The sequence below is a fragment of the Muscardinus avellanarius genome, assembly GCF_963383645.1.
Source record: "Muscardinus avellanarius genome assembly, chromosome: 1".
Lineage (NCBI taxonomy): Eukaryota > Metazoa > Chordata > Mammalia > Rodentia > Gliridae > Muscardinus > Muscardinus avellanarius.
The window spans coordinates 32,791,608-32,819,592 of NC_137786.1; the positions used below are offsets into that span (position 1 = coordinate 32,791,608).

The 27,985-nt window shown below is 40.6% G+C and overlaps 1 protein-coding gene across 1 annotated transcript in view; it reads right to left on the bottom strand.

Moving 5' to 3' along the window:
• CPLANE1 (ciliogenesis and planar polarity effector complex subunit 1) overlaps window positions 1-27,985 on the bottom strand; it is a gene marked incomplete at both ends in the record, with an annotated part of 127,383 nt that overhangs the window by 78,842 nt on the left and 20,556 nt on the right. Inside the window, 12 exons of the mRNA XM_080700829.1 lie at window positions 1,901-2,039; window positions 4,091-4,255; window positions 7,202-7,419; window positions 10,214-10,353; window positions 12,263-12,491; window positions 15,292-15,465; window positions 17,609-17,773; window positions 23,213-23,293; window positions 23,488-23,696; window positions 26,119-26,888; window positions 27,049-27,204; window positions 27,371-27,620. Coding sequence (XP_080556955.1) covers window positions 1,901-2,039; window positions 4,091-4,255; window positions 7,202-7,419; window positions 10,214-10,353; window positions 12,263-12,491; window positions 15,292-15,465; window positions 17,609-17,773; window positions 23,213-23,293; window positions 23,488-23,696; window positions 26,119-26,888; window positions 27,049-27,204; window positions 27,371-27,620 — 2,696 coding nt within the window. The remainder of the gene's footprint in view (window positions 1-1,900; window positions 2,040-4,090; window positions 4,256-7,201; window positions 7,420-10,213; window positions 10,354-12,262; window positions 12,492-15,291; window positions 15,466-17,608; window positions 17,774-23,212; window positions 23,294-23,487; window positions 23,697-26,118; window positions 26,889-27,048; window positions 27,205-27,370; window positions 27,621-27,985) is intronic.

A 27,985-nucleotide genomic window follows, 5' to 3' on the forward strand; every position in this document is an offset into this window, starting at 1 on the left:
CTATCTCCCAAGTACTGGGATTATGAGTATGCACCATCACACCTGGCCTCTTCCAAAATCAATGCATTACTCTAAAATATTTCATGCATATTAGTTTTAATGAACTCTCTGAAAATATATTTATAGTGTAATAACTCTACTTAGAATCAGTTCACTCACTATATAGCTTCATGGTAGTTTCAAAGCCAATACACACAACTCTATGTTGTATAACTGGTTTGGACAACTGCCCACTATTTATTTATTTATTTATTTATTTATTTATTTATTCATTCATTCATTTAATTCTGTGGTGCTGAGAATTGAACTCAGGGCACTGTATATGCTAGGCAAGAGCTCTACCACTGAGCCACACCCCTAAAAATTACTTACAGTTATGCATTCCATTTAAAATAAATTAATTTGAGAAACTGAGGATTGAACCCAAAGGCCCAGGCCTCGAATCTGGATCCTCCTCTCTCAGCCAAACAAGTGCTGGGATTACAGGTGTGCACCACCATGCCCAGCTTAAAGGGTTTAATATTAATAACAATTTCAAATACTGATCTTTTGCTAAAAGTAAGATGGTCTGGGGATTCAGTGGTAGAGTGCATGCCTACCATGCATGAGGTCCTCGATTTGATCCCTAGGAATGCAATAAAAGTAATAATAATACAAGTCCACAAAGATCCATAGCATCATGCTGTGTATACGGTCTACAATTGCCTTTTTTTAAAACCTAATATATTTTGGGTATCTTTTCATGTTAGTAGGATAAGCATACTGTTTTTGTTGCTGACAGAGCATCCTATTCTATGGAGCATGACAATTTAGCTATACATAATGCAACGGCTCACAATACAGCTAGCAAAACAGGTTTCTTTTCTTTTTCCTTTTTTTTTTTTTTTCTTTTTTTCAGTACTGGGGATGGAACCCAGGGGCATTCTACCTCTGAGCTATACACCCGGCCCTATTTTTTTTTCTTTATTTTGAAACAGGGTCTCACTAAATTGCAGAGGGGCTCCCTAAGTATCTGAGGCTGGCCATGATCCTGCGATCCTCCTGTCTCAGCCTCCCAGGTACTGGGATTACAAGCATCACCACTATGCCCGGCTCACAAACAAGTTTCAACTGTTCTGTTGGTCTGAAATTTAATTCCCCTATTACAACCAAGTGTGACCCTGAGTAAGACTCATCTCTACTGTGGCCAGTTGAAACTTTTCCTGCAAAGGAAGAAAGGCAATCCCCTAAAATTTAACAGTCATTCATGTAAGCCTTAATTTTTTTAAATGAGCCTTTTTTTTTTTTTTACAATAAACTAACTTTTACTTCAGTCTATGTTTGTGCGCCACCACATCCAGTTTCATGTATTATTTGTGAACAAAAATCTCTTCCATGGGATTGCTGTGAGTCTGACTCGCTGCTTACAGATGAATCAGATTACTGAGAAATATGACAGGACTGAGAAATACACATCCTTCCAGGAGACACCTGCCTGACCCTTTCTTTTGTTAGGGAGAACTAAACCCTTGAGCCAAGAGAAGCAACTGAAAAGCATTTGATGCCATTACACTGGGAAAAACAAACCGAGTCCCAGGACATGTATTATTTAACATTACTACTGAGAGGGAAAGAGAAAAAAAGGAAAATTTTAGTCAAGTCTAGTCATTTCTTTACCCATCAAATTCACCTGAAGGAATTATAAAATTTGGCATATCAAGATATATGAAATTTGCATATTCATATAACAAATTCCTAATTCAATAGAACACATGCAATTTTTACTTGTAAACACAAAATATCATAGACCATATACTTTGAAGAGTCGGCTGTTTATAAACTTTGCCAAATCAAATGAAAAATACATCACTGTTTACACTTAGGCTAATTTCGAAGCAAGTAGTTCATTCTTTTGACAAACCGATTGCTCTGATAGAAACTTCATCCAGCCTGTGGTCTCCAGTTGCTCCAGGTCTAAAGAAGGCGACGCCGCCTTTACAGTAATTAAGTAAGGACTGGGGGAAAGGAACCAGTGCAGGCAGAGACCCTTTCATCCGAATCTGAAAGTAAAGAATGACAGAACTTCAGTGGAGTGTGGGACGTTCTGTAATCCCGGTGTTTGGGAGGCTTAGACAGGAGAATCCTAGGTTCAAGGACGGCCTCAGCCAGGGGTGAGATTTTCATCAACCTAGTGAGACCCTGTTTCAAACTAAAAATAAAATTAGACTGGGAGTGTAGCTTGGAGATAGAATGCTCCTGGGTTTAATCCAGTGACAGACAGACAGACAGACAGACAGACACACACACACACACACACACACACACACACACACACACACACAGAATGATGGAAAGTCAATTTTGAAGAGTACAGATAATTTTGAAAGGAAAACTATAAAGGAACAAGGCAATTTAGACAAATCATACAGAATGGAAAACACAGCACAGTTCCTTGACTATGTAAGGAAAACAGCCCTGAAATTAGTGGGCTTTCAGACTCCCAGCTCACAAATCTTGTTTAAAAAACTCCCTAGATTATTTCTCAAAAGAGAAGAAAAGTTCTAGCTAAATCACTTACACTCTCTTGCCATTCAGCTTTTCCTGTATCAAAAGAATTTAAAACTTTTCATTCCTGGCTTTCCCTATGGTCATAAGAAAGAAAATAAAGAAATGTAATAAATAAAGATCTACATCTCATTTGAAATAAATTCTATAGTACCAAAAACCATATTACAAAAAAAAAAAAACTTACCTAAACATGTAACTTTGAAAAACTAATCTAGTAGCCGGGCGTGCTGGTGCACGTTTGTAATCCCAGTACTTGGGAGGCTGAGACAGGAGGATCGTGAAGGTTCAAAGCCGGACTCAGCTACTTAGTGAGGCTCTCAGCAACTAAGTGAGACACTGTTTCCAAATAAAATATAAAATAGGTCTGGGAGTATAGCCTGGAGGTAGAAAGCCCCTGGGTTCCATCCCCAGTACCACAAAAAATAAATTTTAAAAAATCTATAAATAACAGAAGTAGTACATCTTTATTTGGTAACCCATTAAAAAAAAAAAAAAAAAAGACTCTAAAGCCGGGCGTGGTGGCGCACACTTGTAATCCCAGCGCTTGGGAGGCTGAGACAAGAGGATCGCACAGGTTCAAAGCCAGCCTCAGCTACTTAGTGAGGCTCTCAGGAACTTAGTGAGACCCTGTTTCCAAATAAAATATAAAAATAGGTCTGGGAGTATAGCCCAGAGGTAGAAAGCCTCTGGATTCCACCCCCCAGTACCACCAAAAAAACACAAAATAAACAACAACAACAACAACAACAACAACAACAAAAGAGTCTATGTAAGTATCATCAATAAATGCTAAAATATAAAATTGTTGGTGGGTGATGGGCAACTTGATGGGGGGGGTAATGACTTACCCCAAGCTCACTATCAATCTCACCACCACTAAAAGTGAAATGAATGGACACGTGTGCAATAGGGAAGTACTGGTATTGTTAGCCTATTTTTATTTGCACTTTAACATTTAAAGTTTTCGCTTCATCACTGCAATTGTTTTAGCATCCTCAGGAAGATGGTAAAGATTCCCCAGCTCTTTTTATTTTGAAATAGAGTCTCACTAAGTTGTAGAGGGTCTCAGGAAGTTTCTGAGTCTGGCCTTGAACCTGCAATCCTCCTGTTTGCCTCCCAAGTCCTGGCGTAACAGGCTTAGATCATTGCACCCAGCCTGATGACCTCTTCCTTCGGTGTCATTTAACTTTCTTTTATTTCCTCTAAACTGGTCATTGATCTATACTCATCAAGTTAGAGAAATTTGATTATATTCAGAAATACACCTCAGGGAGAAGTGGTTTTCCCCCACCTCTCAGTCCTGGAAGGAGTTTAAATCTTCAATGAAAAAGTAAGTAGAATTCCCAGGAGTTAACTGTCTAGTCTATACTTTGTACTGACAGACAGGAAGGGACTAAACCTGCTCTATCTATCTAGGTTGGTCCCTATAAATAAACCTGAAATGTATGGGTTCCCTGGACAAGTGTACTGGAGTAGAAACGTGAGTTTATCTCAGCTGTCTGTCTAATGTAGCACATGAGCGACTCGGGCATCTCCTCCATACCTTCTGCATGACTTTCCTGGCCCACCTCAGCTGCAAGATGTACCACTGTGCTGCGGGGAAGGAACACCGAGCTGCCCGGAACAGCAGGAGAGTGCGCTGAAGGACTCCTGACACCTTTTGGCGGTTACCTTTCTCAGCCTTCACAAGAAGATCTTCTCCATCTTCCTGAGGATGATAAAACAATTGCAGTGATGAAGAGAAAACTTTAAATGTTAAAGTGCAAATAAAAATCGGCTAACGATATCAGTGTTTCTCAAACGAGAACATCCCTGCTGATGTAGGAAGAAAATTAGGAGTCATGAGCGCTGAGATTTCACCTAAGGCTATTTCTGGGGCTGAGGAAATAGCTGTCTCCTCAGTGGACAGGGCTGGGTGGTCCCTGGTGGTGAGTCTTCCCCTCCCACAGGGAAAGCCTGCCACTCCAGACTCCTAGCGGACTGTCACGGTCCTTGTGAGGACAATGCCTTTTCCCTTCCTCTGCCTGGAAAACCCTAGCTGTATCCTCCGTGTCCCCTCCTTTCTGAAGCCTTCCCCCTCATGTTAAGGCAGCACGTGAGCTCACACCCCATGACGGCGTTTACCAATTTTTTTCTGTATCTGTTTCCCACCATTCTCAGAACACCCGTGAGCAAGGGCCCTGCCTCTGACCTTGGCATTATCATAGCACACAGAATGAAGTCCAACATACAGTGGGACCCAACATGTTTATTGAACAACCATACTCAAACTGGCACCTAGATTATTTTCCCAGAGAATGAAACAACGTGTCACAAACATCTGCTTCTTCACCATCCTTCTTGCCTGCCCATTTCTTAATGGTCACCAATTTTTATTTGGGTTCGTGGCTCTCTCCTGCATAGCACATATGCCTTGGGGAAAGCTCATCCTGCATCCCAACTTCCAGGGAAGGCCTTACTTGAGAGCCAAACATTAGCCCTACCAAGGTGGCTGATCCAAGTACAGGCATGTGACGGAAGTGGTCTCAATGTCAGCACGCTTATGTGGGATGCTGGAGAGAATGATCTCTTTTCCTCTCAATATGCAAGTGGACAGGGAACCCTTAGAGGATGTTGGCAGACATTCTGTACACACAAGGAACTGGCCTTCAGGTGAAGACAACACTTTATTATATGTATGTATGTATGTATGTATGTATGTATGTATGTATGTACTGGGGGGTGGAACTCAGGGCCCTTCTACCTCTAAGCTACACTCCCAGACCTATTTTCTATTTTATTTAGAAACACAGTCTCACTAAGTTGCTGAGAGCCTCACTAAGTAGCTGAGGCTGGCTTCAAACCTGCGCGATCCTCCTGTCTCAGCCTCCCAAGTGCTGGGACTACAAGTGTGCGCCACCACATCCGGCAAGACCACAGTTTAGAGGACACACTGAGAGAAGAAAGAGCCCAAATCTTGGCTACTAATAAAGTTAAAAAAAACTTGTCCTGCTGGGCACAGTGGGGCATGCCTGTAATCCCAGTACTTTAGAGGCTCAGATGGGAGGATCACAGGTTCCAGACCAGCCTTTGCAACTTAGCGAGCCACGTGGTCAAAATGATTTAAAAACTAAAAGGCATTAATTGATTCACATTACCAAGAAGCTCTGTAACAGCACAGGCTTCTTCATTTCTCTTTGGTACTGGAGACTACTGAACCCAGGGACATTCTACCTCTGAGCTACGCCTCCAGCCCTTTTTATTTTTTATTTTTTTATTTTTTCTTGCGGGTCTGGGGATGGAACCCAGGAGCATTTGACCTCAAAGCTACACCCCCCTGCCCTATTTTTTATTCTTTATTTTGAAACAGGGTCTTAATAAGTTGTGGAGGGCCTCATATAGTAGCTGAGGCTGTCTGCGAACCACGATCCTCCAGTCTCAGCCTCCCAAATGCTGGGATTACAAGCGTGTGCCACCATGCCCTGCTTTCATTTTTTATTTTGAAACCACATCTGGCTAAGGTTAACAGATTTTAAGAAGAATAGAAGAACCAGGTGTGGTGGTGCATGCCTATAACCCCAGTACTTGGGAGACAAACAGGAGGATCACAGGTTCAAGGCCAGCCTCAGCAACTTAGAAAGGCCCTAATCAACTTAGTGAGCCCTTATTTCAAAATAAAAAATAATATAGTGCTGGGGGGTGGATAGCTCATGTCCCTGGGTTCAATCCACAGTACTAAAAAAAAAAAAATAGAGGAAAAGTAACTGAAAGGAATACAGTATTACTACAGACCTATCAATTGGATATTGCATGAGAAAATATATAAAACAAGTGAAACAAAAACAAGTATTTCAAAGAAGACAAAAACGATGAGGCAAACACAAGACTAAAATATTGTATGGCTTCTCTCATTGGTCATTGCCATCTGTTCCCATCAACAATAGCCTATTTTTTAAAAGTCTAAACATCGAGAAACATCTCTTAATTTTGTTATATTATTATAGTAAGCTTAACACTTATTGAATGTTTATTATGTGACCCAGATCCTGAGCTAAAAGTTTTTACAAGATACCCTCTTTAACCCTCACAATAATGCTATCATCTGTATTTTACAGACAAATAAATGTAAATAGCAATTCATATATTATCTAAGATTGTTATGCAATTAGCAAGCAGCCCTACTGGGATCTGGTTGATTATATTAAAATTGAAAATAACCAACTTTTAATTAATTAAAAGAAGCCAGGCATAATGGTCTGTGCTTGTAATCCCAGTACATAGAAGGCTGAGACAGGAGGACAGCAGGTCCGTGGCCAGCCTCAGCTACTTAGTGAGGCCCTCTGCAACTCAGTGAGACTCTTTCAAAATAAAGAATAAAAAGTAGGCCTGGGGGTGTAGTTTGGAGATACAATGCCCCTGGGTTCAATTCCCAGTACTGAAAAAAAAAAAATTAATTAAAAGAATAGTATAGCCGGGCGTGGTGGCGCACGCTTGTAATCCCCGCGCTTGGGAGGCAGAGACAGGAGGATCGCGCTGGCTTAGGAGACTCTGTTTCCAAATAAAAATGTAAAAATAGGTCTGGGAGTATAGCCTGGAGGTAGAAGGGCTTCCAGGAACCCCAGTACCACCAAAAAAAAAAAAAAAAAAAAAAAAAAGGATAGTATACTAAGCTTACTTCACTAAGAATAGCCGGCTGGGGACAGTATAATGGAGGAGCCGGAAGATACAAGCCAACAGGCACTAAGCCCCGCAGTGTCTTGCTGAGGTCCTTGGCAGAGTCTATCAGAAGCTGAAATGTGTCGGAGAGAATATCCACATCAGCCATCACTGCTGCTTTCAGGACTTCTTGCACTGAACCAAACAGCAGAGTTGCGTCTTCCTCTTCAATGGGATCTATCAAACACAAAATTTGGTAAAGCAGTTAAAATTGACATTAAACATCTTATCCCAGTTTGAAAGATAAAACTTAAATCGGAAAAAGCAGATTGCCAAGAATGAACACATTAGTTGACAGACAAAACATCTAAGATTACAGACAAAAGTTATAAACTATCCTGTTACTTTAAAATTATGAACAGCCGGGCATGATAGTATACACTTGCAATCCCAGTACTTGGGAGGCTGAGACAGGAGGATCATGAAGGTTCAAAGCCAGCCTCAGCTACTCAGTGAGGCTCTCTGAGAAGCCGGGCATGGTGGCGCACGCTTGTAATCCCCGCGCTTGGGAGGCTGAGACAGGAGGATCGCGCTGGTTCGGAGCCAGCCTCGCTGGCTTAAGAGACCCTGTTTCCACATAAAGTTAAAAAATAGGTCTGGGAGTGTAGCCCGTGGGAGTGTAGCCCGGAGGTAGAAGGGCTTCCAGGAACCCCAGTACCATCAAAAAAAAAAAAAAAAAAAATAGGTCTGAGAGTATAGCTCAAAAGTAGAAAGCCACTGGGTTCCATCCCCAGTATATATATATAGTTATGTTATAGCATAATAATATAATAATATATTATATTAACATAATAATATAACATAACACAATAATATAACATACATATTATATATTATAAGCAAAATACGAGGGGTGGTGGCATATACCTATAATCCTAGTACTTGGGAGGCTGAGACAGGAAGATTGCAGGTTTGAGGCCAGCCTCAGAAACTTAATGAGATCCTGTTTCAAAATAAAAAATAAAAGGGGCTTAGAATATATCTTGAAGATAAAATCCCCCTGGGTTCAATCCCCAGTATTACTACCCCCCCAAAAAAAAAATTTACTGACAATGGAAAAAATGCAAAATATTCACCATCATATTAAATTTTAAAGGATTAGCTGGATCTGGTGGTACACGTCTGCAATCCCAGTCCCTTGAGGCTGAGAGAAGAGGACCGAACTTTCAAGGCTGGACTCAGCAGCTTAGAAGACTCTCAGCAACCTAGTGAGACCCTATTTCAATTACAAAAAATAAAAAAGAGCCAGGAGTGTAGTTTAGATTTAGAATGCCTCTAGGCTCCATCCCCAGTGCCATGAAATAAAAAACTTTTGATTTAGCCGGGCGTGGTGGCGCACGCTTGTAATCCCCGCACTTGGGAGGCGGAGACAGGAGGATCGCGCAGGTTCGAAGCCAGCCGCGCGCGCTGGCTTAGGAGACCCTGTTTCCAAATAAAAATATAAAAGAGGTCTGGGAGTGTAGCCCGGAGGTAGAAGGGTTTCCAGGAACCCCAGGACCACCAAAAAAATTTAAAAAAAAATAAAAATAAATAAAAATAGGGTCTCAGTTGCAAAGAGCCTAAGTAGCTGAGACTGTCCTTGAACCCTGACCCTCTGGTCTCAGCCTCCCAAATGCTGGGATTACAAGAGTGCACCACAGAGTTCTCTTTAAGGATAGGCATCTATTTAAATAGACGGACACTTTAAAAAGTGTCTATTTTGCCGGGTGTGGTGGCACACGCTTGTAATTCCCACACTTGGGAGGCAGAGACAGGAAGATTGCACTGATTCGAAGTCAGCCTCACTGGTTTAAGAGACCCTGTTTCCAAATAAAAATATAAAATAGGTCTGGGAGTGTAGCCTGGAGGTAGAAGGGTTTCCAGGAACCCCAGTACCAAAAAAATTTTTTTTAATTTATATACTAGGTGAGAGTTGAACTAAATCACTTCTAAGCACCTTTCCAGGTTTGAGATTCTGAGTCTACAGATACCAAAAAAAAAAAAAAAAAAAAAGGTTGAATTGGATACGGTGGTGTACACCTGTAATTCCAGAAATAGGAGGCTGAGACAGGAGGATAGCAGGTTTGAAACCGGCTTCAGCAATAGAGTTAGACTGTTAGCAACCTAGTGAGACCCTGTTTCAAAATAAAAAATAAAATAGGGCTGGAGTATAGCTTGAAGGTAGAATGCCCCTGAGTTCAATTGCTGATATCACATACACACAAATAACATCCTAATGTGTTGGGGATGCGGTTTACTGGTAGAGCACTTACCTATACCATGTAAGGCCCTGGATTCAGTACAACACGCACACAAAGATCTACATGCAGCAAAATTAAAATTAGAGTAAGCTGGGTATGGTAGTGCATGACTGTGGTCCCAGCTATGTGGAGGTTATGATGGGAGACTCACATGAGCCCAGGAGTTTAAGACCAGCCTGGGAGCAGGACATGGTGGTATACATTTGTTTCTGGCCAGCCTCAGGAATTTTAGTAAGGTCCTCCACAACTTGGTGAGTTACTGTTTCAGAACAAAAATAGAACTAGGGGTACAGCTCAGAGGTAGAATGTCTCTAGGTTCTATCCCTAATACCACAAAAGAAAAAGAAAAAGAAAAAGAAAAAGAAAAAGAAGAAAAAGAAAAAGAAAGAAAGAAAGAAAGAAAGAAAGAAAGGAAAGAAGGAAGGAAGGAAGGAAGGAAGGAAGGAAGGAAGGAAGGAAAAATAAATAAGAAAGGCAAGCAGGCAGACCAGCTTGTGTATTATAGTTGGACCACTTCACACACACACAAAAATGAGTATAAAGGTATATATAGAAAAAAAATAATTCAGTTATTAATGCTCAGGTTTTGAGCTGGCATCAGTAATAAGTATCACCCTTATTTTTTATAAGATTTCAAAGTGCTCAATGTACTTTTAGACATAAGCTTTTTATACTATCATAAAGACTATATTAACACGATACATATGTCAGCCCTTATGTAGGTAACACACCTGTAAACTGTTTATGTCTTGGGCCCACTTGGTTTGCTGCTTCCAAAGAGGCTGGCTGACCTAAAAAACACTGCAGTTTTTCTTGGAATATCTGTGCTGGAGCCATATTTAATGGTAGATTCAGACCCTTTTTCTTGGACCTGAAATAACATAAAATTAAAGAAAATTAATCCAAATTTTAAGAAAAGATCTCATTTATCAAGAACTAAAAATGAAGCCAGGTGTGGTAACACACCTAAAATCCCAGTACTTGGGAGGCTGAGACAGGAGGATCACAGGTTCATGGCCAGACTCAGTAACTCAGTGAGATGCTTAGCAACTTAGACCATTTCAAAATAAATAAGCTGGGCACTGTGGCACATGCTAATAATCCCAGAACTCGAGAGGCTGAGATAGGAGGTGGCAGGTTCTCAGCCAGCCTCTTCAACTGGGTGAGGCCTTCTGCAACTTAGTGAAAGTCTGTTTCAAAATAAAATAGTGTGATGAGTTTAGCTCAGACTTAGAATTTCCCTGGGTGTAATACCCAGTACCACAAAAATAAAATAACATAATATAAAATAAAATATGGCTGGGGATATGGCTCAGAGGCAAAATGCTCTTGGGTTCAATCCTCAGTAACACACAAAAAAGGAACTAAACATGAAAATTTAAGAAACAATATAATTCATTTGCTTTATTCACCCTCCATGCAAAAAGAAAGCAGTGCAGTAAGGCCTCCTTTGATTATGATCCTAATACACTCCCCTTTCTTATTTCCTATCGCTGCCCTACATACATGCTCTATCCAAACTGAACCGAAACTTATTTTTGCCAAATGCCTTTGCTCATGCTTAGAATGTTCTCTTCAATGGCTACTCAATTCATCAAATCCTCTCTACTCTCCAAAGCCCATTTGACATGACATTTCCTGTACAATGGATTTCCTGCCTTTCCAACTTCCTATTTCACTCTCCCTTTGGTGCCACAAAAACTTTTCTTACCATATTAGGTATATTATAGTAATATTTTGTCCTATTTTTCTCTGCTAAAGTGTCGTAAGCAGAGAATGGTGTGCCATTTTAGGCTCCTATTCGCTAAAATACCTGACATTGAGCTTTGAGCAGAGTAGTTACAATTATTTAACTGAAACATAAAGGACACACAGCAATGCCACAATATTTAGAAAAGTTTTTTTTTTTTTTTTTTTTTTTTTTAAAGCAGAGACTAAAAAGCCAGGCGTGGTGGCACACGCTTGTAATCCCCGTGCTTGGGAGGCTGAGACAGGAGGATCGCGCAGGTTCGAAGCCAGCCTCAGCTACTTAGTGAGGCTCTCAGCAACTTAGTGAGACACTGTTTCCAAATAAAATATAAAATGGGTCTGGGAGTATAACCCGGAGGTAGAAAGCCTCTGGGTTCCATTCCAGTACCACCAAAAAAAAACAGAGACTAGTTTAATTAGCTCAAATCCTATATGGGATAAAGTCTCCCACTGACTATCTGCCTTCTGAGGGCACTGCTAACAGTACATATGCTAAGTAAGTTTCAGCACAATCAAGTGGGCCATGGAGCTGTCCAGCACAGTAATCGCCATGTTAAATGGCATGTGGCTATCTAAGTACAATTAAAATTAAATGGAAAACCCAGCTCCTGGGTCTCACTAGCCACATTCCAAATGCTCAATATTTGGTGGCTGGTGGCTACACACTGGACAGCAGGCACATACTTCATACCACTGAAGAAAGGTGTACTGGACAATGCTGAACGAAGAATTCCACATATGGAAAAATACCAATGATAAGAGAAATGTAAAATTATAAAACACTTTTTTTGCGGTACTAGGAAATGAACCCAGGGGCATTCTACCTCCAAGCTACACCCCAGACCTATTCTGTATTTTTTATTTTAAAACAAGGTCTCACTAAGTAGCTGAGGCTGGTCATGAACCTGCACTCCTCCTACCTCAGCATCCCAAGTGCTGGGAATACAAGCGTGAGCCACCACGCCCAGCTTTATAAAATACTTCATATGATACTATTATGCTGTATCTTGAGCTTGACTAAAAATACATACCTCACAAAACTGCTATCATGTTTACAGAACAGCTGGAAGGCCACACCGATTGAAACAGATGTCTTCCAGTCTCCAAGTTTATGAGCCAACCACACAGCTTCTGGAACCAGGCCACCAATAAACAGTAGTTCAAGGGCATATTCAACTGTCCACACATTAGAGAGATTCTGATCGCGCACAACACTGGCCACTTTGGAGTGCTGCAACGGAATAAGTCGAAGGGACTGTTCTGTGAATAAATGAAAGAAAACAGATATTACAATTACACCCATCCATCCAAGCTCAGCACCAGGCATGGGATATTTAGCTCTTCAATCATCTTCTACACAAAACCACAACGTGGAACATTCTGTATGTATCTTTCACTTTATTTTATTTATTTATTTATTTTGTGGTACTGGGGGTGGAACCCAGGGGCATTCTAACTCTTGAGCTACACCCCCAGCCCTATGTATTATTCTATTGTGAAACAGGGTCTCACTGAGTTGCAAAGGGCCTCACTAAGTAGCTGAGGCTGCCCACGAGCCACTTTTCTAGAAAGGTGCTTTTTGGGTTTTTTTGTTTGTTTGTTTGCTGGTTGGTTGGTTGGTACTGGGGGTGGAACCCAGGGGCTTTTCTACCTCCAGGCTATACTCCCAGACCTATTTTATATTTTATTTATATTTTATTTGGAAACAGGGTCTCACTAAGTTGCTGAGGCTGACCTCGAACTTGTGCAATCCTCCTATCTCAGCCTCCCAGGCACGGGGATACAAGCATGTGCCACCACGCCCGGCTCAAAAAGTGTGATTTTTATTAATCTATGACTCAATGACAAGATTTCAGTCTGGTGTGGTATTTAATACAAAAGGCTAATATCCTTTGCCCAGCCCTCTATACCTTTCTCCAATTAAAGTAACTTAATAAGCAACCTGAAATATAATGACAGAAATGTTATTTAAAAATACATGTTGCCAGGAATAGTGGCACACGTTTGTTATCCCAGCATTCAGGAGGCTGAGACCACAGGATCGCGGTTTGTGGCCAGCCTCAGCTACTGAGGGCCTCTGCAACTCAATGAGACCTGGTTTCAAAATAAAGATTAAAAAAAAAAATAGGACAGGGGGTGTAGCTTGGAGGTCAAATGTCCCTGGGTTCCATCCCCAAACCCGCAAAAACAAACAAACAAACAAACAAACATGTTGAAGCCGGGTGTGGTGGCAGATGCTTGTAATCCTAATACTTGTGAGGCTGAGATAGGAGGATCTCAGGTTTGCAGCCAGCCTTGGATACTTAGCGAGGCCCTCCACAACTTAGACCCTGTTTCAAATAAAGAATAAAAAATAGGGCTGGAGGCTTAGAAGTAGAATGTTCCTGGGTTCAATCCCCAGTTCTGCAAAAAAAACAAAAAAACAAAACCAAACAAACAAACAAACAAACAAACACAACATGTTGAAGTCAGATATGGTGGCACATGCCTCTAACCCCAGGACTTGGGAGGAAGAGACAGAAAGATCATAGGTTCAGAGCCAACACATAGTAATTTAGTAAGACTATTTCAAAATAAAAAATAAAATACCACTGCAGTGCATAGCTCAGAGGTAGAACACCCCTCGGTTCAATCCCCAGTACAACTAAACAAGCCAAACAAAACCATGTTGAAGTTAGGCACAATGGTACATGACTATAATCCCAGCCACTCAAAAGGACGAGGCCGGAGGATCCCCAGTTCGAGACCAGCTTTGGCAAGTTAGCAAGACCCTGTCTCAAAATAAAATAAAAAGGCAGGGCACGGTGGTACAAATAGTAATACCAATAATTAGGAGGCTGAGATAGGAAGACTGCAGTTTCAAGACTGGCCTCAGCAACTTAGCAACACCCTCAATAACTTAGCAAGATCCTGTTTCAAAATAAAAACTGGCCAAGTGTGTTGGCGCACACCTGTAATCACAGTCCTTGGAAGGCTGAGACAGGAGGATCACAGATTTGAAGCCAGCCTCAGCAAATTTGCAAGATTGTTTCAAAATAAAAAAATAAAATGAGCTGGAGGTTTAACTTAAAAATAGAATGCCTCTGTATTCAAATCCCCAACATCACAAAAATAGATAGGTAAAAAATATTTTAAAATAAGGAATGATAGGCTGGGCGTGGTGGCATACACTTGCAATCCCTGCGCTTGGGAGGCAGAGACAGGAGGATCGCGCAGGTCTGAAGCCAGCTGCGCGTGCTGGCTTAGGAGACCCTGTTTCAAAAATATAAAATAGGTCTGGGAGTGTGGCCCGGAGGTAGAAGGGCTTCCAGGAACCCCAGTACCACCAATAAATAAATAAATAAATAAATAAATAAATAAATAAATAAATAATGATAAAAGGGCTGAAGGGTGAAGCTCACTGGTAGAATACCCCTGGGTTTAATGCTCAGTGCCACAAAAAGAAAATAATGTAAAATAAAGAGCAGGATGTGGTAGAACATGCTTGTAATCCCAGTACTTGGGAGGCTGAGACAGGAGGAGCACAGGTTCAAGGCTAGCCTCAGCAACTAAGCAAGGCCCTCTGCAACTTAGTGAGACTCACATTCAAAGTGGAATTTTTTTTTTTTTTCGAAAATGGGGATTGAATCCAGGGGCATTCTACCTCCAAGCTACACCCCCAGTTCTATTTTTTTTTTTTTTTTTATTCTTTATTTTGAAACAAGATCTTACTAAGTTGCAAAGCGAGCTGAGGCCGGCCTTGAAACTGCGATCCTCCTGTCTCAGCCTGTCAAGTACTGGGATTACAAGCATGTACCACCACACCCAGCAAAGTAGAAATTTTATAAATATCAATTTGCCCAATTTTGTAAATCCATATTCAATTAAAAAGAAAAAAGCAAGCAAGTACCTTTCTCACGTACTCTTTGTTCAAAAACAGTCCCAGGGAGATGTTCAAAAACATCTCCCATGCATTAGCTACTGTACTAGGAGAGTATATTATGTGAGTTAGTTGCTGTACTAGGAGAGTATATTATGTGAGAAACACAAAGGTGAGAAATTTGTTTGTTTACCATATTACCTGTTTTAATATGAAGTGGAGGAAGAACACTGACGTTGTGAGGTGGCAGAATACAAAGCAGCTGATTGGTGAAATAGGCGGCCATGAACCGAGCCATGGACTGGACAGCTCTCACTGCGGCCTCAGGGTGGACGGTTCCAGCCACCGCAAACTCACCATGAGACGTCTCTAGATCTGAAAATACAGCAAAGGACCAAAGGAGAGTCTAACCAAATTATCAAAGAAGAGTAATATTTAAGTTCATTATAAAAAAAAAAAACAATTTCTTCTGAGATGAGCATCCATGGCCTATATAAACTAAGTTAAAATAGGAATTCTTATGTCTTGCAAACAATAAGAAAAATTCTGGGCATAGTGGTGCACACATGTAATCCCAGCACTGGGAGTCTGAGACGGGGGAGCACGGGTTTGAAGTCAGCCTCAGGAACCTCTTTCAAAAGAAAAAGCTTGGAGGCAGACTGTCTGTCTCTAGGGTCAATCCTGAGTCCCCAGCCCCCCCAAAAAGGAACAGAAATAATTAGTACAATCATAAGCACATATACTTAGGAACTATACACAACTTTCATGGTTCTCTCTCTCTCTCTTTTTTTTCAGTACTGGGGATGGAACCCAGAGACATTCTACCTCCAAGATACACCCCCAGTCCTATTTTTTTTATTCTCTTTTGGGGGGTCTCACTGAGCTGCAAAGGGCCTCAGTAAGTAGCTGAGGCTGTCCATGAACTGTGATCCTCCTGTCTCGGCCTCCCAAATGCTGGGATTACAAGTGTGTGCCACCATGCCCAACTCATGGTTCTATTTTTAAAAAGGAAGAATCTCTACAAAATAATCTAGCCATGACGGTCTTGTAAATTCAGCATATCATGATTTACATGATTTTTTTAGGATGACAGGGGCAGTGCTTACTAAAAAGATCATCTAGAGAGCATCAAGATAGGACTCCTAAGGCTTTTTTCCATCTATAAGATGTGGGAATTATACTCCTATAAGTCACATATAACAGTTATATATAACTATGGTGGACCACTAGTATAAGTTTATTTGGGGAGGGAATAGAAAAATAATGTGTAGAGGGAGAGCAGAGGACAGACAGGGCTGATGGTCGAGGCGAGTTATATCAACATTTCTCTGTTGAGCTCGCTCTCCTGACTCAGTGGTAGAGAGCACGTTAGCATGTGAGAGGCCTTGGGTTCAGTCCCCAGCTCTCACACCCTCCAAAACTGAAAGGGTAACTGTGATGATACAATGATGTTAAAAATGACAACCTCAGAGAATAAAAATTAAATTATAAACACATGTAGTTATTTAATAAGGTGGGTATGAAGAAGAGTTAACGTAACAAGCCTCACTGATTGGAATGTTTACTTTTTGTGTGTGTGTGGTCCTGGGGATGGAACCCAGGGGCATTTTACCTCCAAGCTACACCCCCAGCCCTATTTTTCAGTCCTTTTATTTTTGAAACAGGGTCTCATTGAGTTGCGAAGGGCCTCACTAAGTAGCTGCAGCCATCCGAGAACCGTGTTCCTCCGGCCTCTGCCTCTGCACAAGCGTGCGCCACCACGCCCGGATGGAATGCTTTTTAAGACTGGCCCCTAGCTAGCACCTGGAAACTTCAACTTGGAGAGTATTTCACCAAACTAAGAATAGCACTAGGGACCTGGACTGTTTCTACTGTCTCTTAAACAGATTTTTAAAAAAAGATATAAAATACCTCAGAAAGTATTTCATGACTCTTCTAAGCCACTTTAAGAAACATTTAGAGCCGGGCGTGGTGGCACACACTTGGAATCCCAGCATTCGGGAGGCTGAGACCTGAGGATCGCGGTTTACAGACAGCCTCAGCTACTTAGTGAGGCCCTCTGCAAACTCAGTGAGACCTGGTTTCAAAATAAAGAATAAAAAATAGGGCAGGGGGGGTGTAGCTCGGAGGTCAAATGCCCCTGGGTTCCATCCCCAGATGCCCCCCCCACACACAAAAAAAGAAACATTTAAAAAAAATTAATTTATGAAAGAAAAATACTTGGGTAACCTTGATATTATATATTATCTCATACCCATTAGGGGTATGAGAAAACAGTTTTATCATTTTAATAAACAATTACTGCTATCACCTGGGGATCCTAAGATTAAAACCAAACCAAACCAAACAAAACCCTCAACATGATGCTTGCTGTTGAGATGATGACAGTCCAACACCCAACATAACGTAACATTCACCATACAGGCAGAAGAGCTAACTTGATGTATAAGCAATTTCTTGTGTAAACCCATACATACAAATTAATAAGGTTAAATATAATGAGTCTGAAAAAGCATACCTGAACAAGCTCCATTTTCTCTCACAGGTAGGGGAGACCATCTCAGTACTTCTCTAACTAGATGATCACATAATCCTTGGGCATCATTTAAATTATAGCTATACAGGTAGCAGTATAAGAGAGAAAGATAATAGCGTATCTGAAGAAAGCGTGCCCTTTTTCCTCCTGAAACAAAAAGAATGAAGCTTGCCTTTAAAGCATGTTAATATGGGAGTGCTAAGTGGACAGAGGTATGCAGTTTGTGAAAATCCATCAAGCTATTTACTTAGGATAGACAATCATTTCTGTCTTATACTTCAATACAAGGGTTTAAAACAACAACAGGTATGCAAAACTTTGCCCTTTCTTATCTTAATTCTGAAAAGTTTTCTTTTCTCTCATAGGCCCTAGGATGACTAAGATATTATCCAAGGAGAGCTGCATATTCTTATCACCTCAGCACTGAGATCTACTAACAACTTCTATCTCAAGCATACATGGGCCAGACACGGTGCTGGAGGCCTGTAATCCCAGAGGTTCAGGAGGCCGAGGCAGCAGGATCACAAGGTCAGCCAGGGCAACTGGGCAAGGCCCTGTCTCAAGATAAAATATAAAATAAAAAGGGGGGTGAATTTTAGTGGTAGAGCACCTCTGGGTTTTTTTTTTTGTTGTTTTTTTTTTTTTTTTTTGGTGGTACTGGGGTTCCTGGAAGCCCTTCTACCTCCGGGATACACTCCCACGGGCTACACTCCCAGACCTATTTTTTAACATTTTTATGTGGAAACAGTCTCTTAAACCAGCGAGGCTGGATCCGAACCAGCGCGATCCTCCTGTCTCCGCCTCCCAAGCCCGGCACACCTCTGGGTTTAATCTCAAGTACCACACACACAACACGCACACAGGAAAAAAAAAAAACTGGGTGTGAAATACATGCCTATAATCCCTTAGGAGGCTAAGACAGGAGGATCAAAGGTTCAAGACCAGCCTCAGCAATTTAGCAAAGTCTTTAATAACTTTATGAGACTGTTTCACAATTTAAGAAATAAATAGAGCAGGACATGGAGGCGCATGCTTGAAATTCCAGTACTTGGAGGATGAGACAGGAGATTACAGGTTCACAGCCAGCCTTGGCAACTTAGTGAGGCTCCCTGCAACTTAGTGAGACCCTGTTTCAAGATAAAAAATAAAAAATCGGGCTGGGGATGTAGCTCAGAGGTAGAATGCCCCTGGATTTAATCCCCAGTGCCACAAAAACAAACAAATAGGGCTAGGGGTATAGCTCAGGAGCACTACCATGAAAAAAGAAGAAAAAGAAAAAGCACACATGCTCTGAAACAGAAGGGAGCGTGCCACAGAACCCCAAGGAGGAATTCAGATATCAAAGAGCTTGACAAAGAGACTCCTGAAAGAAAGGAACAAGTATTCAACAAGATAAGAGCCCCTGAAAATTGCCTTTAAATACCTGAAGGGTGTTTAGAACTAAGACTGTCTACCACTTATCCATTCTTCCTGAATAAAAGAATTACAATTTTATTTGGGTATGATGCACTCAGATCATAATTTCTCACTAGATGTGAACATGTGAACCAAGACATACTCTGGTTCTAGATAAGCTGCTTAGAGAGGTAGCTCAGCCAGGAGGCACACCTGTATGTATACCTTGCCTCCCACCTCACTCTCCTCCTGTCTGCTGCCCAGAAAATGGATACAGTGGCTGCAACTCCCCCAGCCACTCTATGCATTCTATGTCATGGCCTTGACCCTGGAATAGTGCAGTAAGGATGACAGAGTAGAAAAACAAAAGGAGCCCGGGTCCTTGATGACACCACGGAAACAAGAAATCAGCCCCAGTCTGTCATGTCTCGTCCCTTTCATAAGAAAGCAGGTGACCATGGTGGCACATGCTTGTGGTCCCAAATTATGGAGGCTGAGGCAGGAGGATCGCTTGAGCTCAGGAGCTCAAGGCCAGCCTAGACAACATAGTGAGACTGTTTTTAAAAAAATGCTGGCAAGGATGTGGGGAAAGAGGCACTCTTTACACTGATGAGTGTATGGAGTGCACTCTAGTTCAGTGATGGAGTGCAAACTAGTTCAGCCGAGATGCTTTAGAAAATTGGGAATAGATCCACCATATGATCCGGCTATACCACTCCTGGGTATCTTTCCAAAGGGGGAACTACAGTAACATATGCATACCCATGTTCATAGCAGCACAATTCGTAATAGCCAAAATATGGAACCAACCTAGGTCTCCATCAACAGATGGGATGGATTGCAAAAGTATGGGAAATACATTCAATAGAATTCTACTCAGCAATAAAGAAGAACAAAATCGTGTCATTCGCAAGAAGATGGAAAGACCTTGAGAACATTATGTTAAGTGAGATCCGCCAAGCACAGAAAGAGAAGGGACATATGTTTTCTCTAATATGCCCAACCTAGGGAGTATTAAGAATACCAAAGGGACCCCAGATAATGGAAGGAAAAGCTCAGCAAAGCTAGAATGGAAGAATAGGAGAGGAAGAAGGCTGAGGTTGATTAATGGAGGAGCTACATCCGAATATGTGTATAAGTGTGAATGTAGCAGGGTCAACCTGGACATTCATTGTGGGGGAGGGGAAGTGAGGGAGGGCACCAAGGACTGTGTGAATGTACGCCATTGTCAATATGATCCATATTATGATGTGAAACTATAGTTTACCAATAAAATAATAAAACGAACTTTCTCATGAGGCCATGACAACTAGAAGCCATTCCTAATGCCTATAGTTACAAATGAAATTAAATAAAATATCCAGAATATAACTATGAAAACATTTTTTCATCCACAACCTCAGATCTCACTGAATGGCATACTCTTTAATCCCCAAATCTGAGGAATTAAATTTTCCCCCTAAATCTACTCAATCATGTTTGATCATGTAGATGATCAATTGATCATGTAGATGATCAATTGTTTTTTTCTTGTCACTCCTGGTTCACTTCATTGGTATACATATTGGTGGCATTAATTAATTAATTTATTTATTTATTGTGTGTGGCACTGGGGATTGAAACCAAGGGCATTCCACCTCTGAGCCACATCTCTCGCCCTATTTTATTTTTATTTTTAAAACAGGGTCTTGCGCCAGGGTGTGGTGGCACACACTTGTAATCCCCGCGCTTGGGAGCCGGAGACAGGAGGATCACGCAGGTTCAAAGCCAGCTGTGCTGGCTTAAGAGACCTTGTTTCCAAATAAAAATATAAAAAATAGGTGTATGGGAGTGTATCCCAGAAGTAGAAGGGTTTCTAGGAATCCCAGTACCACCAAAAAAAAAAAAAAAAAAAAAAAACAGGGTCTCGCTAGGCTGTCCTCAAACCTGCAATCCTCCTGTTTCAGCCTCCCAAGTACTGGGATTACAAGCATGCACTACCACGCCTGACTACTTGAACAACCTTTTCAAGTATCTATCAAATGTAATCTCTATTCCATTACCCCTTACATTGCTTTGGTTCCGAAGTTTCCTCATCTGACTCATTTTTTTTGCTCCAAGGTAAAAGCCACATTCCTACATCACAGTCCTGCAACTGCCCTCCATGCTGTATCGCAGTGACTTTTCTAGATGACCTATGTAGATTCCCCTTGACTTAAAATAGGGTCATGTCCTGATAAACGATAAGTTAGAAAGACAGTAAGCCAAAGAATGTATTTACACACCTACCCTACAGAGTACCACTGCTTAGCAACACAGCACGGCGTCGACTGTCAGCTGTAGACCCTTGTGATCTGAATGGGTGCTGAGTCCGTGCCACTGGCCAGCCTCTTGAGAAGAGGATCCATAGCATAGAATGCAGAATGCTAGCCCAACAAAGATCAGCACGCAAATCGAGGCGAGGCTTCTAAGGAATGCTTATCACCTTCACACCATCATAAGCTGGAAACTCTTGAGTCAAACCATTATAGGTCAGAGGCCTTCTTTATTTGAACAGGTCCCTTTCTCATAAAAATCACCTTACCTGATCCCACTGTCTTCAGAATAAAATCCTAATTCCTTAAGCGCCATATGAGACCTTCCTTCGTCACCCGCGCTTCCTCTCTCCCTCACTACCCTATCACTGATATTATACACATGCAGCACACTGTCTAGTCCCAAGAAACTACTTGCAGCTTACTCTACTGCCATGGCCTCTTGTGCCCCTGTTTCCTGTTAAAACACCCCCACTGCCTCAACTTGCCAACTTCTTTTTCCTTTCTTTTTTGGTACTGAGGATTGAACCCAGGGGCATTCACCTCAAAGCTACACTCCCAGTCCTTTTTATTTTTTATTTTCAAACAGGATCTTACTAAGTTATTGCATGCTGGCCTTGAAACTGCAATGCTCCTGTCTCAGCCTTCCAAGTATTGGGATTACAGGCCTGAACCACCACGCCTGGCTTGACTGGCCGATTTCAACTCGATTTTAAATGTAACTCCTCCAGGATTTCTCCAGACTGATTTCTGCACTCCAGTCTCCGAATGTGTGGCATGCTCTTCTATGCTTCTTTGACCATGGGCAACTTGAGGGCAAACTTGCTTATTTCCGTTATCCTTAGTGCCTAGTTCACTTCTGAGCACACAGCAAGTACTTAATACTGATTAAACAGATGAATAAATGAAGCATACATATCTCCGGTAGTTGGAAATAAGTATAATAATTGGTCCAATCCGCCCATGCAGTAGCTACAGTAAGGGCTAGCGCCAGGGTCACCAGGTGAGAACTTGTCCTCTCAGCCTCACTCTCTACTCTAGAACATAAAAGATGTCACCAGTTTCTAGAATCCATACCCCAACGTCCTTATCTAAAACTTCATGCAGACCATGCTTAACCCAACAGTGTTTAACTAACAAGACTTTCTTAAGCACTTAAAAGTGAGAAGCCTTAGCTCCGTATTTCTCGAGATCTGTACAGTGGTGGTGAAATATCTAATCTATAGTTTCCCATTTGGATCCTTGCAGTTCCTCTAAAAGAAAAGAAACACTATTTGGTGAATCTCATTTTTCTCTTTTTCTCAACCAACAGCAGGTTTTAATCACTCACTAAAAAAGGACAGAAAGAGACTTAGCTAGAGATCAATGAACTGATTCCTTGTGCCGCGAATTTTCAAACTAAGAATTCTTTTCAATGAGTATTTTTAGCCAGGTGTGGTGGCACATGCTTATAATCCCAGTACTTGGGAGGCTGAGACAAGAGGATCACAGGCTTGCAGCCAACCTTAGCTACTTAGTAAGGGCCTCTGCAACTTAGTGAGATCCTGTGTCAAAACTCAAAAATTTAAAAAAATAGGGCTGAAGGTGTAGCTCAGAGGTAGAATGACCCTGGGTTCAATAAAGAAAGGGAGAGATAGAGAGGGAGGAAGGAGGAAAAAAAATACGGGGTTGGGGGAGGTGTAGGTTGGAGGTAGAACGGCCCTGGGTTCAATCCCCAATATCTTAAATTTTAAAAAATAGTATTTTTGACAGTCAAGTTTCCTTCAACATATATTCTACTAGGCATTAAGATATTATGAGCACTCTGAACTTTGTGATTATTTTTTAGCTCTGCAACAAATTAATATATAGTATTACCAATATTATATATAGCACATGTCATTTTTATCACCCTCACCTGTCTCTCGAGTTTCTTCTAGAGCTTTTTTCCATAGCTGAACAGACCTTTCATATGATCCTAATAGGAAACACTCTTCACCTAGGAAGTTTTTAAACAACAGTCAGTCACTGTTAATTACATCGCTTTATAAAAACCGACTTTGTTCTAAATTCAAAGGATACATCTCAGTCATAAAAGACTTTGAAAAATAACTTGAAACCAGTTAGAAATTCAAAGCTCAGCTAATTATCTCACCTGGTCACAGAGTCAGAAACTGTTTCTATGACACTAACCATCGATGGATGTGAGTTCTGCGGCCTGGTCCAGCCCATCTCCAGCAGTCTGTAAGTTAGCCTGGATATGACACAACAGGGACCTGACTGCAGACGCTTCACTGGCCATCTTTTCAGTTACCTCTCTGTCTCCTACAGGAATTCTTCCATTTAATTGTGCTTGGTACCATAAAGTTTTTTTGTACAATATTCTCCAGAGAGCAACCAATCTGCACACAAAATTAGGTAACCATCAAAACCACATTTCAGAATAGTGACAAGAATGTAGTTAACCCCCCTCATAGCATCCTTGTTTGCCGATATTCTTCAATGATATAATAATATTTATTGATCCTACTTAAATATAATACAAAGTCCAATGATCAAAAATGCAGAGTATAACCGGGCGTGGTGGTGCACGCTTGTAATCCCAGCATTTGGAAGGCTGAGACAGGAGGATCACAGTTTGTGGACTGCCTCAGCTATTTAGGGCAGGGGGTGTAGTTCAAAGGTCAAATGCCCCTGGCTTCTATCCCCAGAACCACACACACACACACACACACACACACACACACACACACACACACAAAAAAAAAAAATGCATAGTATATGAAAAAATTTTACAAATGTTTTGTGCACCTGTGGTCTCTTTATTTTTTGTGATACTAGGGATTAAACCCAGAATTACTCTACCACTGAGTTACACTACCACCCCTATTTTAGTTTTATTCTGAAACAGAATCTTAGTAAGTTGCTGAGGCTGGCCTTGAATCTGTGTTCCTCCTGTGTCAGCCTCCCAAGTACTGGAATTATAGGCATGTATCACCATACTCAGCTTGTGATCATTTTTTAATAGTATTTCACTAAAGCAAAATCTTCAATATCAAGCTTGCACATGACTAAAAAAATGTATCTACTATATAACATTTGACATAAATCCCAAAATATGTTTATACTTATTGGTTCATTGTAATTCTACATCATAGTTAGATTCAAAGTGATACGTACATGCATTCATCACTGGATGTATTTCCCTCCATATCTACTCTGCTCCCCTTCCTCCCTCCTCATACACGTTACTGAGATTGACATGTCCATGTATGACACTTTCATGTATGGACATAACTTTATTTGAACTGTTCCTTCCTCAAGTGCTATTTTCTCCCATTTCACCCTCTCCCACAACAGCCTTCCACTATTCTACTGGTTTCTCTCCAAAAGTCCCTTTTGTTTCTTATTTTCATTCTAGTTTCCAGATATGAATGAACATATAACCCTTGATTTTCTGAGACTAGCTGATCTCACTTAACATAACTGTCTCTAGTTCCATCCATTTTCCTGCAAATTATATAATTTTTTTATGGTACTGAGGGTGGAACTCAGGGGCTTTTCTACCTCCGGGCTATACTCCCAGACCTATTTAATACTTTATTTGGAAAGAGGGTCTCACTAAGTTGCTGAGAGCCTCACTAAGTAGCTGAGGCTGGCTTTGAACCTGTGCGATCCTCCTGTCTCAGCCTCTCAAGTGCTGGGATTACAAGCATGCACCACCACGCCCGGCTAAATGATATAATTTTTTCTTCTTTATAGCTAAGTAAAATTCCATGTGTGTACATTCCATATTTTCATTATCTATCCATTTGGTGACAGGCTCTAAGCTGCCTCCATAATTTGGCTATTGTGAATTGTGCTAATAGATGGATATGCACACATCACTAGAGTGTCCTGACCAATTATTTTGAAAAGATACCAAGGAGTGGTCGGCAGGTTCACATGGTGGTTCCGTTCCTAGTCTTCTGAGGAGTCCTCACGCTCATCTCCATAGTGGTTGTTCGCAATTTACAATCCCACCAGTAGTGTTTAAGAATTTCTATTTTCCCACATCCTCACAAGCATTTATGATTGTTTGTATTCTTGATGATTTCCATTCTAATTGGAGTTAGAATTTCAGGATAGTTTTGTTTTGCATTTCCCTGAATGCTAATGTTGGACATGTTTTAATATATTTGTTAACCATTTGTATTTCTTCTTTTAAGAAGTGTCTATTCAGTTTAATAGCCCATTTTTAAATTGGGTTATTTGTTGGGTTGGGTTTTTTTTTTGGTGTTACATTTTTTGAGTTCTTTATATATCGTAGATATCAGCACTCTATCAGAAGAATAGATGGCAAAGATTTTCTCCCAATCTGTAGGATCTCTCTTAAAACTCCTGATTGCTTCGATTTGGCAAAATAAAAATTGTATATACATATGTTTTGAAATATACACTTAGGCCAGGCATGATGGCACATGCCTTGCAATCTTAATACTTGGGAGACTGAGAAAGGAGGATCGCAGGTTCAAGGACAGCCTCAGCAATCTAGTAAGACATTGTTTCAAAATAAAAAATAAAATGGGCTGGGGATATAGCTCAAAGGTAGAATGCCCCTGGGTTCAAATATATGTAAAATATATATTTTAAAAAAATGTATTATATTTTAAAATAATAATTTAATGTTGAGTTTCTAGGGCAATAAAAATATTCTGAAATTAGTACTAATAGTTTCACAATCTTATAAATATGCTAAGCCCCACTGAATTATATACTTTAAAAGGTGAATTTTATAGTATGTGAAATCTAATGGTATTTTAATAATAAAGTAAGTAATTATACCTGTTGCCTGGCTGTGGAATAAGGTTTCTTACTTGAGGACGACTCTTAAAAGATGAGTTCCAAGACCAGCTTTGCTGAGAACTACTGTCTTGAAACATTTGAAAAATAGGTACCACCAATGAGTCCTGATCCACCATTCTACTTCCATGAGCGGAGGCTGAAAGAACTTCACGCTGAAGGTGGTAGATGCCATTTAAATTGTCAGCTACTACTCTTAGTAAATAAAAACAGGCGAAAAGTTTCTCTGAGAATGACTGGCCCTTTTGTTGCTGAGTCAGCAAAAGCTTTATAGTATTTGAGGTCAACTTTATCAAATGTCTCACATCTTGTTTGTATCTCAAATCCCAATACTGGATTGATAAACACTGATGAAAAAGTTGAAAGATACAGAGCACCCATGGATTATGTTTTGAGCTTTTGCTTAAAAACTGATCAAGTTTGGGGAAAGGACATTTTGTAAATTGAAGAATGTAGAAAAAATGAGTGATACAAACTATTGTGTAATTTAACATTAAATTTTTCTCTGTCACATTTTTTGAAATCCCGATAGTCCAGGCTGCAAGTAGGTTTTTCTGGATAGAATGAAGCTCCGTGATGGCTCCATCTGTCTCCTTTGTGTCATCCTTTGCATGTATTGTATCAAACATAGATGCAAACTCCAATCTTCCTTCCTTAACACTGCTAAACAACGGATCATTTCTTTGGTTCCCCAAAGAAAGCAAGTTGCTTGCAAAGTGTTTGTCTTCAATCGTTTCTTCTGCTTCAAAATCCTACACATGAGGAAAAGAATTATATTTAAGCTATTTAAACTTTAGTAGAATCACTCTGGCATTCTCAAATTTTTCTTTCCCTTAACAAGAAAAACATATGTTTCTTGGAATAAGGTCAATATGTAATGGCTCAAAGTAATTAAACTCTGCTCTTCGGTACCTGAAAATCTGCTGTTTTTTCACTTAACTTCATTGTTTCTTCTGCCTGCAGAAACCTGGGGAGAGTGGAATCAGCTGAGCTTTCATTTTCTTGGTGTTTTAACAGACTGGACCTTAGGGAGTCTAGCGATCGCAAGTTCAGCCCTTTGCCTTTTGGCTATTAAAGAAAAGATAAGATTTCCAAGGTCAAAATTTTATATGTAATTCTATTGTACGCTTTTTAAAATTCTATAGTTGAGTATAATTAAAGGAAATTACTGACAAAATAGTTTGAAAAACAGTTTGAAAGCAACATTTACCAATGATACCAAAAAGCACTGTACCTTAGACAACATCACACTCTGGTATGTTTTCTCCAGCCTCTGGGTTGAATCAAGCAGAAGTGATTTCATGAGTACTGATGGCGACAGGTTGTCAATAAATCGAAGGGTCGTGATCATGAATCCATCAGAAACAATGAGGTAGGGTAACCGTGAGTGCGCTTTTATAGAAAACCTCTGTCTCAGAGGGTCGCTATCAGAAGCTGACGAATCTAGAGAATTATTTGAATCTTGATATATAAACTGCTGTGGTCTAGCAAACAAACATTAAAATTCAAGAATCAGTAAGAGAAAGATCTTAAAGGAAACAACCATAATATCTCAAAGAAAAGGCAAAATAACAGAAGTCACAGAATGATAGAACACAAGCAGATAAAACACACATAAAATAATTAAATGTATATATGTATATATGTATACATATATATGCCAAAAAATACAACAATGATTAAAAATATATAGGTTTACATTTTGTGTGTGTCAAGGAAGGGGAGTCCTAGGAATTGAAACCTAAGGGGGTGGGGGGGGTCTACCTCTGAGCTATACCTCAAGCCTCCTTAAGTTTTTTTGTCTTGTTTTGTTTTGTTTTTGCAAAAGGGCCTCGATAAATTACCATGC